The 18,208-nt window shown below is 46.2% G+C and overlaps 1 protein-coding gene across 1 annotated transcript in view; it reads left to right on the plus strand.

Moving 5' to 3' along the window:
* Positions 1-7,186: 7,186 nt before the first annotated feature.
* Positions 7,187-18,208, plus strand: part of Ostm1 (osteoclastogenesis associated transmembrane protein 1) — a 31,983-nt gene continuing 20,961 nt past the window's right edge. Inside the window, exons 1-2 of the mRNA XM_052751539.1 lie at positions 7,187-7,624; positions 16,197-16,311. Of these exons, the coding sequence (XP_052607499.1) occupies positions 7,211-7,624; positions 16,197-16,311 (529 nt within the window). The 5' untranslated portion in view covers positions 7,187-7,210. The remainder of the gene's footprint in view (positions 7,625-16,196; positions 16,312-18,208) is intronic.

Genomic DNA, 18,208 nt, shown 5'->3' on the forward strand with positions numbered 1-18,208 from the left:
ACTGAGCACCTCTCCTTGTATTAAGGCCAGGTTAAGGTGAACCAGTATAAGAAGTAGGGTCCCAAAAGCTAGTAAAAGAGTTGGAGACAATCTCTTCCTACTGTTAGGAGTCTCATAAGAGGACCAGGCTACACAACTGTAACATATATGCAGAGAGCCTCGGTCAGTCCCATGCAGGCTCCCTGGTTGTCAGTTCAGTCTCTGTGAGCCTCTAGGAGCCCAGGTTAGTTGATTGTGTGAGCCTTCCCATGACATCCTTGACCCCGCTGGCTCCTACGCTCCTTTCTGCTCCTCTTCCGCAGCTTACATCCTAGTCTTTTAGCACAAAAATATATTTGGTCTCTTGCTTTATTTCAGTGCTGACTGCAATGAATTATTGCCTTTATTTTGATTTGTTTAATGTGGAATGACTCAGCACCGACAGGCTTGAGGGCCAGCCAGCCCAAACCAGTAATAAGATACTTTCTGAGAACCAAACTAGGTCTGCCTAAGGGCCTTAGCAACAGCAGCTGAGACATGATCTGGAGATGACCTGGACCAATGAGAAGCAGCCATGTCACACCAGCAGATGCATATTCATCAGACCTTCCCCCAGAGTGGGGTGGAGGGTATATAAAGCTTACCTCTTCCTGAATAAACTGAGATTGTTGTTTCTTTCTTTGTTTTTTTTCCCCCACAGCTGAGGACCAAACCCAGGGCCTTGTGCTTGCTAGGCAAGCACTCTACCACTGTGCTAAACCCCAACCCCGAGATTGTTGTTTCAATATTCTCCCAGAGTCTGTGTCATTGACTCTATGCCTACTTGGCCCCCTCCCCAAAAGAGAACAGCATAGGACCCTGCCGTAGTTTAATATATTCTGACATATGTGAGATAAAAAGCAAAATGGTCTTGGATAAATGCATTTTATTTGAATTTATTCTAAACTCAAGAACTCTTAAATCTTTGGATCACTGACCATTATGAAAAACTATGATCAAAATTATAATTTTCTGCTTAGAAAAAAAATATATACCTACAGAATTCTGTCAAACTTTATGGAATTCACAAATGTTCTGGGCCTGCTAGTAGCTGACAAATTAAGAAACTCTATCTTTATATTTTTATTTATTCATTTATTATTTATTTATTTTTGGTTTTTCGAGACAGGGTTTCTCTGTGTAGCTTTGCGTCTTTCCTGGTACTCAGTCTGTAGTTCAGGCTGGCCTTGAACTCACAGAGATCCACCTGCCTCTGCCTCCCGAGTGCTGGGATTAAAGGCATGCGCCTCTACCCGCCCGGCCTATCTTTTTATTTTTATTGACTTATTTTAGGTTTATTTATTTTATATGCACGGGTATTTTGTCTGTGTGTATGTCTGTACACCATGCGCATGCCTGCAGTGCCCAAGGAGGACAGAAGACAGTGTTAGATTCCTGGAGTTAGAGACAGCGATGAGAGCTGGTTCTCAAACCCAGGTCCTCTGGAAGAGCAGCGAGTGTTCTCAGCCGCTGAGCCATCTCTCTTTGGATTAAAGGCATGCACCACTACACTCAGCATCTATCCTCATATTTTAAACATGTATTTTTATACTTTAGAAACAACTTCAAGCTGGTCAGTGGTGGCGCACGCCTTTAATTCCAGCACTCGGGAGGCAGAGCCAGGTGGATCTCTGTGAGTTCGAGGCCAGCCTGGTCTACAGAGTGAGTTCCAGGACAGGCTCCAAAGCTACACAGAGAAACCCTGTCCCCCTAAAAAGAAACAATTTCAATTTCAGTCCTATGAAAAGTGGCAATCACAAAAAAAGTTTGGGTTTTTCTTTATTTTGGCTTCCTGGAATCATCTGAACATCAATTTCTGACTTACTGTCAACTTACACTCAAATACTTCTCATTGTATTTTCTACAAACACTCTTTTTTACACAAGCACAGAAAACACCTTATTTGTAGCCTCATTCAGATTTTGCTAGTCATCCCTGAGACGACCATGCAGACACCATAACAGGCTGCTCATCTTCTCTCAGAGATCAGGCCTCAATTTCAGTTTCCAGAGACTGAACAAGCAGTTTCTGAAAAAGCCACGAACAAAGAACAATCAATTTCCAACACCCCCAACAGCAAAGATGAGGAGGTCTGGTGTGTGCAGTACCAGGCCTCCACAACGGCTCAAGGTAATAACCAAATAAGGACAGAGCCTGGAATTCGGCCAGGCTTGTCCCCAAATGGAAAAACTGTAGCCTTGACCAGCCTCTGACTAGCCCTAGCCAATTAGAAAGCACTAATATGATTGCCACTTGCTTAAGCCAATTGTGGATAAAATGACCTCTCTGCCCTCGGACCTCCCCTTGGATGTGCTTAAAAGGAGCCTGCAAGCTCCTCTCAGGGTCGTAGCCATTTTGCCTTTGTGTAGGATGGTCGGCTCCAGCATGCTGGAATCTTTCTCGAGACAGTAAACACTTGCTGATTGTGTATGTGGATGGTGGTGTATTGTGGGACTTCTGCTTTATGTCAGGTGCAATTCCATCATCTTTTCTTGACTTTTGTAGCCACAACACTTGAAGAATCCAGGCTGGATGCTTTGTAGGATGGACCTTGATTTTACTGGTCTGGTGCCTCCTCCAGGTGAGAATGAGGTAATGCATCTCGGGCAGAAATGTAACAGAATTGATGTTATGTGCCCTTATATCTTAGCAGGGTTTCCTTTAAAATATTTTCTTCATGTGTGTCTGTGCATGTGTGTGTTTGTGTTCATGTGAGAGTGCGGGCACATGCCACGGTGTGTGTGGAAGTCAGAGGCCAGCCTCCCACCTTCATCAAGACAGTGTCTGTTCTTCACTGGAAATGGCAGGCTAAAGAGCTGAACGCTTGGGGGATTCTGTCTCCATCTCCCATCACACTGTACAAAGGATGGGGTGCAAGACAGGCTACTGCTCCCTCTTTAAGTGGGCTCTGGGGACTTGAACTCAAGACCTCGCCCTTGCTTGGCAAGTGCTCTGTTCCCTGAGCCACCACCCAAGCCTGCATCCTATTACAACAATGTTCTGTTGCTCATTTCATTAACAGGAAGTTTCATAGAAATTTCCATTGTAAATTTACTTTTTTGTAACTAATAAGCACTTGGACAGAAAGTATTTTTTTAAATATGTAAATATCTTATTCTGTATTTAGTTATTCATTTATTGAAATATGTCACTATGAACTTATCATTTCTGTTCTGTTCAACAGCTTATAAGTTTTCAACAATTGTTACTTAGTTTGATGCCCAGGGTGGTCTCAGAACAGGAAACCTGTTCAAGCTTCTGAGGTAACCCCACCAGCCTTTAAGTTCCTCCTTCAGCTTCCTCTGTTGTTAGAGTGAGTCATTCCAAAGGGATCCCTGGCTCCTTCATGTAGAGAATGATTGATCCCGAGAAGCCAATACCTGGGCACTATGTGTATTTGTTATTATTATGGTATCTTTGCCAACAGTGAAGAGAGCCAGGACACACACACACACACACACACACACACACACACACACACACACACACACACACACACTTTGGCTGGGGCTATAGCTCAGATAGAGTGTTTACCCAGCATGCACCAGACACTGGGTTTGATCTCCAGCACCACCAACACCAGGTGTGGTGGTGCATGCTGGTGCTTTCATCATGTAAGCAAGAGGATCAGAACTTCAAGGTCATCCTCTGGTACAGGCAAGTTTGCTTCCTAGTGTGTTGGAGACCAACATGAGACTTTGCCTCCAAAAAGAAAAAGAATTATATATATAAGGTAGGGTGTGTTCAAGTGTATGTATTAGGTAGAGTTTCTATTGCTGTGCTAAAGCACCATAGGAGGAAAGGCTTTATTTCATCTTACACTTCCAGGTAATGGTCCATTACAGAGGGAAGTCAGGGTAGGGACTCGAACGAGGGAGGAACCCGGAGGCAGGAACTAAAGCAGAAGTCATAGAGGCTTGCTTCCTGTGGCTTGCTCAGCTTGTTTCTTATTTTCTAAGACCACCTGCTGAGGGGTGGTACTGCCCAAATATGGGCTGGGCCCTCCTACACTAATCAATAATTAAGAAACTGCCCCAAAGGCTTGCCTACAGGCCAAGTGTATGGAAGCATTTTCTCAATTGCGGTTTTCTCTTCTTGGATAACTCTAGCTCATGTCAGGTTGACATAGAAACTAGCCAGCACATAGACTTATTTCTATGTATTTCAAGCCTCAAGCTTGCACTTTTTTGTATAATTCAACAATACAGAGTTCATTTCTCTTTTCCTATCTGTAATTCTTTTCTGATAGTAAGTAACTAGACTCCTGGAGATGGAGAGATGGCTCAGTGGTTAAGAGTACTGGCTGCTCTTGCATAGGACCCGGGTTTGATTCCCAGCACCTACACAGCAGCTCACACCCATCTGTAACTCCAGTTCCAGAGATCTGACACCCTCTCCTGGCTTCTGTGCTCACCAGGCATGCACATAGGGCACAGACATATATGCAGGCAAAACACCCATACACATAAAATTTAAAAAGGAAACTAGACTCCCATTGTTATTATTATTTTATATTTTGCTTTTTGAGACAGGGTTTCTCTGTGTAGTCCTGGCTGTCCTGGAACTCACTCTGTAGACCAGACTGGCCTTGAACTCAGAGATCTGCCTGCCTCTGTCTCTCGAGTGCTGGGATTAAAGGTGTGTACCACCCACCACCCGGCAAAGGCAATCCAGCACATGGCCTGAGTGTTGTGTGTCGACAGGCAAGATACCACTATACTAAAAGCACGAGCCACCCACTATATTCTTAATATACTCACTTATTTGCTCTGAATGTAAGCAGCCTCTCAGCTACCACTGCCCCCTCCTCTGCATGAGAACCTTTCATCCTATTCAGGATCAGTGCCTACATCAGGCTGACACTGTCTCCCTTCTTCATGTCACCTCATGTCACCTCACCTGGTCCCCGATGTCTTCCAGGCCTGGGGTACCTCAGCCCACCAAGCATGGACACGGGCTTTACTCCATTTGATCTTTAGGGCTCAATGGTTCCAGGAAGGGAATGAAAAGAAAGGGAGGGGTGAAGAACCCCGAATTTCTTTAAGGAATCCTTTTGCTGTTAGAAACAAAGTTGAAATGAATCGTGGCTATACAAGGTATGTTCTAGATAAATTTGGTAGGTCAAAGAATATATGCATTTTTAATATTTGTTAGGCTAATTTGTTTTCTATAGAAGTTTAACAAAACATATAATCTCCCAGCCAGCCATGGTGGTATTTCTAATGCAGTGTGGTGATCCAAAGGAGAAAGTTCTCCATAGTCTCAGACCTTAGTTAGTGGCATTGTTTGGGTAGGTTTAGATGTTATGGAATAGGTGCCTTCTGATTGGTTTAATAAAAAGCTGAATGGCCAATAGCTAGGCAGGATATTTGGGGCAGAGAGGATGCTGGCAAGAAGAGCAGAGATGCAGAGTTGCCAGCCAGACAGAATGGAAGCTGGATGGTTAGTACAGAGCAAAGGTAACCAAGCCACATAAAAGAGCATAGATTAAAAGACACAGGTTAATTTAAGTTATAAGAGCTAGTTAGGAACAAGCCTAAGCCAAGGTCGAGCTTTCATAATTAATAATAAGTCTCTGTGTCGTTTTTCATGAGCTGGTGGCTCAAAGAAAAACCCCACTCCATTAGGAGTTCTGGCCTTGCTGGAGGAAGTATGTCATGTGGGGATGGGCAGGCTATGAGGTTTCAGAGCTTCCCCTCATTCTATGCTTACAGTTTGACGTGTGGTCCAGTTTCCTTCTCCTGCAGCCACGCCTCTGCTCCACCATCACAGACTAGCCATGTGGAACCAGAAACCCAAGTGAACTCTTCCGTAAGTCGCCTTGGTCATGATATTTTATCACAACAGGGAAGTAATTAGTATACATGGGAAAACATAAAAGTTACATAATGGTATTGAGTAAACGAACACAGCTTATTTTTTTTCCATTTGGAAGCCCATTTATTGTTACACAAAACATCTATCCTACTGTTCAGTTTATGGGTTACAAAAACATGAAGCAAAACTGAACAACCTAACCAAACTTAGGAACACAAAACATTAACCAAACAGATGGGGTAAAAAGTCCCAAGACCCTTCAGGAACAAATCAAGACGCTAAGCTACTGTGGGGTTAGTGCAACGGCTCTGCACTTACAAACCAAAACTCTCAACCTGGAAAGCTGGGTGACAGAACAGCTGGGAAGGAAGTCTTCCACCAAGTCGTTCATCAGACACTTGTTAGGAAATGACTTTCCAGACCAGCATGATGGTGGTGCGTGCTTTTAATTCCAGCGCTCATGAGGAAGAGGTGGGTGGATCTCAGTGAGTTTGAGGCCAGTAGGCTACAGAGGGGGTTATAGGCCAGCAAGGGTTACTTAAATGAGATGCTGTCTTTTAAAAAAAAAGTCTTTTAGGTCATGAGCGTAAATTCTTTTTGCAGCCCTGCACGGCTGTCATGTATTTGCTAGAGCGTTCCCTAACATCTCCCTGGGCACGCAATCAAATGAAAGAGGGTCTTAAGTTGAGCGGCTTGCCCAGGATTTCTCAGGGTTTAAAACACTGAAATGAGGCATCCCGGAACCCCTTCAGTTCCAAGCAAACTTGATGGTTTCTACCCAGATCCGCGTCGTGCACGGTCGCCACCGGTCAGATATTGAAAAATCAGTTCTATAATCGTAGTAGCTACAATTCAAGGGCTCATCGGCCACCTGTGGCCAGGGGCTGCCCTACTAAGACAAGGACTATATTCATCACTGCAGGAAGTTCTGTCCGGGTAGACGGTTAAGAATTAAAAGAATTAAAGCAGGGAAGCCCCAAGTTCCAAAACCAGTAACTGCCAAAAGATGCTATCCACTCTCCAGAGAAGGTGAAGAAAAACGGAGAGCAAACACCTGCCCAAACCCACCCGCCTACGGGTTTTTTCTGGCAGCTCACTCGACTGTCATCTCCCTGGCGGGTCTCTGCAGGTTTCTAGAACGCAGGGAACCGCAGGATCTGGAGGGTGCGGGAGAGAGGCCGGGGATGCCTTGCAGAACCTGCCGCTCAGCCGATGGCCCGGCCGGCGCGCTCCATCACGCGCGCCTCCGCCGGCAGGTGGGCGGGGCCGTGACGCACGCACCTCGTGACCTCGCTCAGGGCCTGCGCCGGCCGAAGCCGGAAGCGGCGACTGTCGGAGGAACCCGGTGAGCGATCTGGTGCTGGCCGGCCGGGGGATGGCTCCGGACGCGGTGCCGGAGCTGCGCGGCGGGTGGCCGTCGCGGTGGCTGCGGACGCTGCTGCTGCTGCAGCTGCTGCGGTGGAGGTACGCCCTGGGCGCGCTCCCTTTCGGCAGCAGTCGGCACCCGGGCTTTGCGGACCTCCTGTCCGAGCAGCAGCTGCTGGAGGTGCAGGACTTGACCCTGTCTCTGCTGCAGGGCGGAGGTCTGGGGCCGCTGACGCTGCTACCCCCCGACCTGCCGGATCTGGAGCCCGAGTGTCGGGAGATGCTGATGGACTTCGCCAATAGCAGCGCCGAGCTGACCGGGTGTCTGGTGCGCAGCGCTCGGCCCGTGCGCCTCTGCCAGACCTGCTACCCGCTCTTCCAACAGGTCGCCAGCAAGATGGACAACATCAGTCGAACCTTTGGGGTGGGTAGAGGAGCATCCCCGGCACCTGCGCGGTAGGGGCTGGGAAAGTAAGGAAAAGGGATTGGACTGTCTGTGGAGTTGGGGTATCAGAAGCAGGCGGTGGCGTTAAGGGCCTGGGGTTTAGAAGGCTGCTTCCCAAGCCGGCATCTTCTTGGGACTGATTTGCAGTTAGATGAGTGGCTTTCGTGGTGGTGGGGGTGTGTGTGGCAACACGTCTATCCTTATCTTATTTTTTAGCTTCCTCCTTCCCCATCTCAATTCGTAGTTCCAAGAAAGGACCCTTTCGAAACTGTTAGTCATTAGAAGCTTGTGCGTTGCAGCGGACATACCCGGAGCCACCAATGTCTAGCAGTGTGACTATGATTATTTTTCAAGACATCAGTTTCCTGCTCTATAAATTGCTACCAAAAAATCCTAGTTGCTTCTTGTTGCCGTATGAGAATTCATCTTACTAAGACAATCTGGAGCCTGCTGCCAGGAGTGCAGTTCCTCCCCGTTTATTAGCTTGTACTCCGGGCAAGTTGGGGACACTCTCTGCTTGCATTCTCAGCCGTGAAGTGGAGATAAAGGGAGCCACAGAGAGCTGGCACAGGTCAGTGGGGGTTGAAATGTTAGCACATGGTCGTTTAGCCTTCTCTTCTAGATACCTTGAGAGCTTTTCTGGTCACTTGGAGGGTAATGTGAAGGACTTAAGGCGAACAGAAAGAGGAAGAGACAGTTTTTGCCTCTAAGTTCTGTATACTCTAGGAAAGGATTAGAGTGTCAGCCCAAGTGAGAGTCACGGGGTTGCCTGGTAAAGGAAACAGGACCCTGGGATTGGGAGGTAGAAAAGTTCTTTTTGTATTGCCGGCTGGTAAGCTGCTTTGTAAGTCGAAATTGATTTGACTAAATAGAAATTTGTCTGCAGCATCATCCTGTTTTAAACCAGCCTAATACTACTTCACAGAGTCTGTTATTTTTGTGAATGGGTCATTTGCATGACGTGAGTTCCAGAGTCAGTCTTTGTGGAAAGAGCTGGCTTCCAAGGCTGTTTAAATAGGCTTAGATGCAGTATTTTCCAAGCTCACTTCTTTCTCTGACTTCAAAGTCCCTGCCCCCCTTGCAGCATTTTATTTGGTTTTGAGCAGTTTCATTAAGTTGTCTTTAGGGTAGCGTTTCATTCTATTTTAATTAAATTAATTAATTAATTAGTGACGAAGTTTCATGTCCCACTAACTGGCCTTGAACTTACTGTGTGGCCAAGGATGACCTTGAACTCTTGATCCCCCTGCTTTCATTTCCTGGGTGCTGAGGTAACGGGGATGGGCCGCTATGATGCGAGTTTAAGGAGTGCTGGGGCTCGAACCCATGCCTTGCCCATGCTCGGCAAGCCATCTACCAACTGTGTCCAACCCCTGATTTTATTTTTAAATTAGCATACAAAACAACAGGTCGGCATTTCCCCATGTGGTTATGGTTCGTCCACCCTCCAAGTCCCTGCTCCACATCTCCACTTGGACCCTCCCACCGTTTATACCCACCATCCACTCCCAGCATGCCCCCTGGTGCTCTTGGGTCACAGGTGGTCATACCCACTCCCCTCCCTCCTGTGGCCTCCTTTCTGATTTCCCGGCCCCTACTCAATGCTCACTCCCCATTAATACACATATGTCAACACTTAAAGCTAGGCTGTGTATACGAGAGAGAACACAAGGTGTTTGTCTTTTTGCTCCTAGGATACCTCACTGAATATCTAATTTTCCAGTTTCATCAATTTTCCTGCAAATTTCATAATTTCCAGTTGCCTTTTTTAAATCTTAAATAACAAGACCCATTGTCGGCACAATGCCTCTGAATCATGATGCTAACCTCGTGTCTTTGAGGCTGCAGATGTTTTCCTCATATATGCAGCTGCTGTGGAGTTAGGAGTTTTGTTGTTGTTTGGTTTTTCGAGACAGGGTTTCTCTGTGTAGTTTTTGGAGCCTGTCCTGGATCTCGCTCTGTAGACCAGGCTGGCCTCGAACTCACAGAGATCTGCCTGCCTCTGCCTCCCAAGTGCTGGGATTAAAGATGTGTGCCACCACCGCCCAGCGAGTTAGAAGGTTTAAAAAAAGAAAAAAAAATCTCGAGCTCTAGTAATTAGAATTATGGTCATCACCCAATAGCTGGATGAATGAACTCCCTGCTGCCCAGCTGAAGATTTCCAGAATGGGCTTGCAGAAGCTTTCTTTGCTCTCCTTGCCCTCCCAGTAATGTGGGAACCGGGATCTCCTCACCCTAGCTAGTGTGAAGAAAGTGTGAAGTGTGAAGTGGTCATAAGAGGCGGGAGACTCTTCCCCAGTCTGCATGTCCTCTCCAGTTTACCCTGGATGGCTGTCTTTTTCTCCTGCCGTGTAGTTGATTAGCTCAGAAGTCTGGTTTCTGCGGAGTACTCCAGGATTTAATAGGTTCTGGGGAGTAGTTTGGGAGTTGAATCATGTGTCCTATCAGGAAATGTGTGTGCTTACAGGAACAGCAAGTGTGAGAACTTTGTGATGGGAGAGTTTGTTGTATGAAAGGCTAGAGCGGGTGAGCAAGGTGGCCTGTGACCCAAGTTTGCATTGGGCAGAGCTAGGGGCTGTGGGCTTAGCAGGGAATGCCACGGATTTTAGTCTGAAACCAGCAGGACTGTGTTGGCATGTTTTAGTTCTGTAGAACATGGCGATCCTGTATTTCTCTCTCTCTCTCTCTCTCTCTCTCTCTCTCTCTCTCTCTCTCTCTTTCTCTCTCTCTCTCTTTCTCTTTCTCTCTGTGTGTGTGTGTGTGTGTGTGAACATGTGTGTGCAGGCCCCCCAGAGGCTAGAGGAGGGTGTTGTGAGCTGCCTAATTGGGGTAGGGAATGGAACTCGGGTCCTCTGCGAGAGTAGCAAGGGCTCAACCTCTGAGCTGTCTCTCCAGCCCTGGATTCGTCTTTGGAAGGATCATTTTGGCAACGTGGGCGTGGGAAGGGGGAGGAAGAGGATATGAGGGGATGAATTAGACTGTGGTGAAAGAAATGGCGGCGGCCAAGCCACAGGTGCCACTGCGAGACAGAGAAATAGGTGGGTCTCAGAGACACTTAAGAAGTAGAAAAGATTTGGTGGCCAGTTGGCAGTGGGGAGCAGGACAAAGGAGATGGTGCATTCTGTTTAGTGAGGAGGGTTGCACTAACTCAGAGCCAGGAGCCTGTCTGGTGGGAACTCATCGGCTCAATTCTGAAATGAGTTGATTTTGAGGTATTTTGAGCCATTTCCGTGGAGATATGGCTTATATGGTTGGGTATGCATGGCTAGAGGTCCAGACTGTGGATTACACCTTTGGAAAGTGCTTGGCGCCAAAATGGCGTCTGAGAAACCATGGCGTGGATGAGTGGACTTAAAGAGTGAGTCAGGAAGAAAGGAATAAGTGAGAATGCCCGTGAGATGGCTGGGCGGGTTCAGAGCTCCTGCTGCCACCCTGATAACCCGAGTTCAGCCCCAGAACCCACGTGGTGGAAGGAGAGAACCGGCTCCCTTCAGCTGTCCTCCACACACCAGCGTGGCACGTGGACCCCCAGGCATGCCTGCGAAGTAGATAAATACAGTGTCAGAAAGAATGAGTAGGATGCCAAGCCTTCAGCACTGGCATAGAACTGTCTGAGAAAACTAAAAAGGAAGAGTCGGAAGAGAAAAATTAGGAGAGAGCAGTGTTTCACAAACGAAGGACAAGGGACAGAGAGGCTATCTGGGTCAGATCCTGCTGAGAGAGTGGCAAGTGTGTCTGTCAGCATTAGCATTATTGGTGACACTAACACCAGTGGTTTGGATGGAGAGACAGAGATTAGAGTAGGTTGAACAGTGAGAGGAAGAATGGCCCTAAGAGAGAAACCAATCTGTCTGTCTGTCTGTCTGTCTGTCTGTCTGTCTCTCTCTCTCTCTCTCATTTGGCATTGAAGAACAAGCCCAAGGCTTTGCATATGTTAAAGACATATGTTTGTATGTGTTCTGAGATCTTTTTCTTTGTTGTCTGCATTGGTCTTGAACTGCTTGGCTCAAGTGATCCTCCTGCATCAGCCTCCTTAGAAGCTTGGACTACAGGCATGCAGCTGTACCCGACAGTACATTCAGGTGTTGCTGGAAAGTCCCTTGGAGGGAGGGTGAAGGAAGACCTTGTAGGGGTGAACAAGGGAGAAGCAGATGCCACCAGTGTTTAGTGGCGTTGGTAAGGTCTAGGGCAGTGGTTCTCAACCTGTGGGTCAAGAACCCTTTGGGAGTCGAATGACCCTTTCACAGGGTCACAGACATCCTGTGTATCAGATATTTAAATTACAATTCATAACAGTAGCAGAATTACAGTTATGAAGTAGCAATGGAAATAATTTTATGGTTGGGGGTCACCACCACATGAAGAAGTGTTGCAGCTTTAGGAAGGTTGAGAGCCATTGGTCTAAAGGGTCAAAGCATCCAGAAGGTTGAGAGCCATTGCTCTAGGGCACCCACAGAGCAGTGGCCATTTTCTCTGCTGTGGTGGAGAGGTAGGCAAGTCAGAGTGATGACTTATACCCTCTTTACCTCATAGGAGGTCTTCTCTTGTGAGGAAGGATTGGTGTTGTTACCTACATTTCAAGGAATGCAGAGATTCGAAATGGGTATAAAGTAAGGCATATAGATGGGGGTTATAGATTGGTTGTGAAAAAAAACCCGTGCCCCCCCCACGCCCGTGTGTGTGTGTGTGTGTGTGTGTGTGTGTGTGTGTGCGCGCGCGCGTGTTGTCCAGCTTCTTAGCAGCCATAATGAAAGTGGATGGTTGCATTTGTGATGGTTAGGCTTCCGCCAGATGGTTATGGTTATGGCAGATCAGGATACTAATATTTTCAAGTATAAATCAAGGACCAGTATGTTTGGGCCATTGTGCTGTGTTGAGAATATAAAGACGCGTGAAGTTTCTGTCCTACAGGAACTGATTTCCAGATAGAAAACCTAGATATGCACAGGGAGGTAGATACCATGCTTTAAGAAACAGCCTCAGAGAGGTTCAGTACCCTACGTGAGGTCACGCAATGGGAGAAGCAGGGTTTCGGTGCAGAAGGTTGGCACTCCCTGTTTCATGGAGTTGTGAGGAGTGAGTGGGATACTGAGAAGTACATCATCATCATCTTTGGGGTTCATTACATCATCGTCATCTCTGGGGTTCATTACATCATCATCATCTCCAGGGTTCATTACATCATCATCTCTGGCAATCATTACATCATCATCTCTGGGGTTTATTACATCATCATCTCCAGGGTTCATTATATCAATGTCATCTCTGGGGTTCATTACATCATCATCATCTCCAGGGTTCATTACATCATTGTCATCTCTGGCAATCATTACATCATCATCTCTGGGGTTTATTACATCATCATCTCCAGGGTTCATTACATCAATGTCATCTCTGGGGTTCATTACATCATCATCATCTCCAGGGTTCATTACATCATCATCTCTGGCAATCATTACATCATCATCTCTGGGGTTTATTACATCATCATCTCCAGGGTTCATTACATCAATGTCATCTCTGGGGTTTATTACATCATCATCTCCAGGGTTCATTACATCATTGTCATCTCCAGGGTTCATTACATCATTGTCATCTCCAGGGTTCATTACATCATTGTCATCTCTGGGGTTCATTACATCATTGTCATTTCTGGGGTTCATTACATCACTATCTCTGGGGTTCATTACATCACTGTCATCTCTGGGGTTCATTACATCATCAATATCTCTGGGGTTTATTACATCATCATCATCTCTGGGTTCATTACATCATCAACATCTCTGAGGTTCATTACATCACTGTCATCTCTGGGGTTCATTACATCATCATCTCTGGGGTTCATTACATCATCATCATCTCTGGGTTCGTTACATCATCATCATCTCTGAGTTCACTACATCATCATCATCTCTGGGGTTCGTTACATCATCATCATCTCTGTGTTCGTTACATCATCATCATCTCTGAGTTCATTACATCATCATCATCTCTGGGGTTCGTTACATCATCATCATCTCTGGGGTTCGTTACATCATCATCATCTCTGGGGTTCGTTACATCATCATCATCTCTGGGTTCATTACATCATCATCATCTCTGGGTTCATTACATCATCATCTCTGGGTTCATTACATCATCATCTCTGGGGTTCATTACATCATCATCATCTCTGGGTTCGTTACATCATCATCATCTCTGGGTTCGTTACATCATCATCATCTCTGGGTTCATTGCATCATCAACATCTCTGGGGTTCACTGTCGCTTCCTTTCCATAGTGATGCCTTGTTCAGAACATACCTGCTGCTACCAAGCAGTGCCTGTACGCCATGTACCAACCTCACTTTCACCCTGAGATCATCTTACTCCATTTTAGAGTTCTGTTTCCTTTCCCAGTTCGGGGCTCAGTTCAAATCCTGGTTTCTCCATGAACTCTTTCAAAAAATGTTTCCCAACTACATTCGTGTGTCCCTTAACTGAACTGTTCCACACCTGATAATATTGCAATGATTTTTAAAAACTCATCTATGGGGCTGGAGAGACGGCTCAGAGGTTAAGAGCAATGGCTGCTCTTCCAGAGGTCCTGAGTTCAGTTCCCAGCAGCCACATGGGGGCTCACAACCATCTGGTGCCCTCTTTTCACAAGCAGGCAGAACACCGTTACATAATAAATAAACCTTTAAAAAAAACAAGCAAACTGCATCTGTCTATCATCTATCATCCATCCGTCCGTCCATCCATCCATCCATCCATCTATCGTGTGTATATGTAAGTGTGAGAGTACCCATGCCATGGGATGTATGTGGGGGGCAGTGGACAACTTGTGGGACTCAGTTCTCTCTTTTCACCATGAAGTTTGGGGGCTGAACTTTGGATATTGGGTTTGATGGCAGCTGCCTTTACCCACAAAGCCATCTCATCCATCCCATAGTGATTTTCAGAGGATCACAAGTTTAAGGTTAGCCCGGGTTGCATAGCAAGATCCTATCTCAAGAGAAAAAGAGAAAGAAAAAATTGCCAGGTTGAAAATGTAGCTCAGGGTTTGTGGTTTATTATTTTAACGTTTATTTATTGGTCCCCAGCACCACACAAATAACAAACGAATAAAGAAGGGCTGGACAGATGGCTTAGTGGGTGAGAGTCCTTGCTGTACACGTAAAGACCCTAGCTGGATTCTTCAGCACCCATGCGAAAAGGCGGGCATGACTGCATGCACCTGTAACCCTGTGATGTGGGGAATAAAGACAGGAAAATTGCTGGGGCCTCCTGGTTCCCATCCACCAGCCTAAGCCTAGTTCTGGGGTTAGTGAGAGGTCCTGTCTCAAGGGAGTACGGCCGTGAGAGGTAGAGCAGGATGCCTGAAGCCTCTGGCCTCTGCAGCAGGCATCTACCTGTGTACAGGGAACTGCACATGTCACACACACACACACACACACACACACACACACACACACACACACGCACACACACACGCATACAATAAATAAACGTTAAGATAGTAATGGTGACAAATAGGAGCAGTCGCTCTCTTAGGTGCGTCTCTTTAGTGAGATATACACAGAGAATGATTGTCCCCAGATGAATCGCAGGGACATTCTGATTTCCGCACATGGCTGGTCAGTGCCTTTCCTGCTGTTCCCCCTTGCTCTCTTTCATCCCATGGTGTCACTCCCTGTCTGTGTGTTTGCTGGCAGATTTTCGAAGCATGGCGTCACGGCTCTCCTGATACTTCCATATCCTCAGAACTCCAGCATTCCTGTAGTGCTTGCAAACAGTAGGCGTTAAGTAGCTTTGAAAGGAGGAAAGGGCCAGAACACAGTGCCCTGCTTGAGGCGACAAAGAAGGGAAATAGTTGAGGTTCAAGACATTAGGATCCCGGGTTTATTATTTGCATAGGACGAGTTTCTGTCATGATAAATTGTCCTTGGAAGACATGTTTTTCCATTCGAGTACAAACCCTTGGGTGTTATTACTGGATTTTCTTACTAGACAGAATACTCGTCTTTGAACCTACAAATTACCCAAAAGGTGAAGCCAAAGGATTTGTAAACATTTATTCACAGATTAAAAATAGCGTATAAATAACACATTTACTGTAGAAAAGTTTAGACAGTTGGAGAGAAGCAAAGGTGAAGAAATAAAACCTGTCATGCTCCAGCATCCGGAGGTGACCGTGCTACGTCTTGTTCGTCACATTCTGGAGGTTTTCCTGTCACACAGAGTGAGCGGTGGAGACAGTCACAAGCTGAAACTAAGAAGTTGAGCTTGACGACGGAAGCAAATATTCCAGAAGCAAAGGCAGGGCTGGAGGGATGGCTCCGCGGCTAAGCAGAGTTTCTTCCTTCGCACGTGAACCTGGCAGCAACAGTAAACGTTAGATAGAAACTTGTCTTCCTGCCAGTTTTGTTATCACGGCCGTTATTGTCAGATCGTATCAGACAAAATCTTACACGGTTTCTAATAAGTATTTTGAGGCTTTTGGGGCTGTTGGGAGAGTCTAACTCCTCAGATTATTTCTTCCCGTTTTTCTTTTGCTGTTGCTGCTGCAGAATTCTTCAGAGAGCCCAAGCTGTGCCAGGAGTCTCCTGATGGCGGACAGAATGCAGATAGTTGTGATGGTCTCTGAGTTTTTCAACTCCACGTGGCAGGAGGCGAACTGTGCAAGTGAGTGCTCCCCGTCCTGTGCAGTAATAGAACTGTGCAAGTGAGTGCTCCACGTCCTGTGCAGTAATAGAGCTGTGCAAGTGAGTGCTCCATGTTCGTGTGCAGTAATAGAACTGTGCAAGTGAGTGCTCCACGTTCGTGTGCAGTAATAGAGCTGTGCAAGTGAGTGCTCCACATTCGTGTGCAGTAATAGAACTGTGCAGGTGAGTGCTCCACATTCTGTGCAGTAATAGAGCTGTGCAAGTGAGTGCTCCACATTCGTGTGCAGTAATAGAACTGTGCAAGTGAGTGCTCCACATTCGTGTGCAATAATAGAACTGTGCAAGTGAGTATTCCATGTTCATGTGCAGTAATAGATCTGTACAAGTGAGTGCTCCATATTCGTGTGCAGTAATAGATCTGTACAAGTGAGTGCTCCATATTCGTGTGCAGTAATAGAACTGTGCAAGTGAGTGCTCCATGTTCGTGTGCAGTAATAGATCTGTGCAAGTGAGTGCTCCACATTCATGTGCAGTAATAAAACTGTGCAAGTGAGTGCTCCACATCCTGTGCAGTAATAAATGTCAGGTTTGATCTTGGTGATCTTTAGAGTGGCTGAAAGCAGGTAACATGTTCGCCACTAAGTTTGAATGAGCTGTCACTGGCGTCGTGTGTCTTAGTCACTGGTACCTGGTCAGTCCTGGCAGTCGGAAGAGTGTAGAGGTCACCAGCTCTGAGGTCAGACGGGCGTTTGCTCATGTCAGGTTTGAGACAGTTCACTCGGCCTTGTGGAGCTCCAGTTTCTTCATCTGTAAGACGGAGAAGACAGCATTAGACACTTATCCAGGGAACAAGTGTCCACATGAGCTTATGGAGATTCATTTAGATTCAAACATTTAGATTCAAACCTGTAACATCAGGTTTAAAAAATTTTTTTTCTTCTGAGACAGGTTTCATATGTAGCCCTGGCTAGCCTAAATAGACAACTTAGACTTCACTATATAGACCAGCTAACCTCTGTCTCCCAAGTTCTGGAATTAAAGGTGTCTCCTGCCATGCCTGGCTAAAAAATTTTTTGGTTGTTTTTGTTTGGCTTTTTTGAAACAGGGTCTTGCTATGTAACCTAAGCTAGCCTTGAATTTGCTATTGTAGCCCAGGCTACCTTCAGACTCAAGATCCTCCTGTTTCAGCCTTCAGAATGAACGTAACAGCATGTGCCACTGAACCCAGCTTAAAAACAAAACAAAAACCAAAGCATCATTTAACCTCTTCCTCTCCAAGTCTTTTCCTCCATCAGTATACCATGCTGTGTTGACTATTAGCTCTTAATTTTGTATCTTTTCATTGCTTCTGGAAATTGAAACAGGACTTAGCTGACAGAATTTTTTTTCTTTTTAGGCATTTCTTATATAGGCCATGCTGACCTTGAACTTGGTACGTTTCTAAGGATGACTTTGATCCAGATCCCCATGCCCCCACCTCCTACTCACTGGATCGCAGGTGTACAGCACCAGGCTGTTCATTTTAGCAACAGCTTCCTGTGATGTGTAGCTGGGCTGACCTGGAGCTCGATGCTAGTCCCCTGCATCAGCCTCCCAAACATTTGGACTAGAGGCATTTCTCACCACCACAGCCAAAGCTGCAAATTCCTAGTATAAATAGATTGAAGAGCCTTTTAAAAATCATGCAGGGATTGAGGATGTGGCTAGGTTGGTAGAGTGCTTGCCTAAGGTGCATGAAGACCTGGACTACCTAAACTGAGTGTGGTGGCACATACCTGTGATCCCAGCACATGGGGTGGAGGCAGGAGGATCCGAAGATCAAGGTCATCCTCAGCTACCTTCTGAGTTTAAGGCCAGCCTGGGCTACACGAGAGGTCTCAAAACAGTGAACAGACAAACAAAACCTATGTAGGAGG

Source organism: Peromyscus californicus, unplaced genomic scaffold (genome assembly GCF_007827085.1).
Source record: "Peromyscus californicus insignis strain IS unplaced genomic scaffold, ASM782708v3 Scaffold_22__1_contigs__length_63687245, whole genome shotgun sequence".
NCBI classification, from domain to species: Eukaryota; Metazoa; Chordata; class Mammalia; order Rodentia; family Cricetidae; genus Peromyscus; species Peromyscus californicus.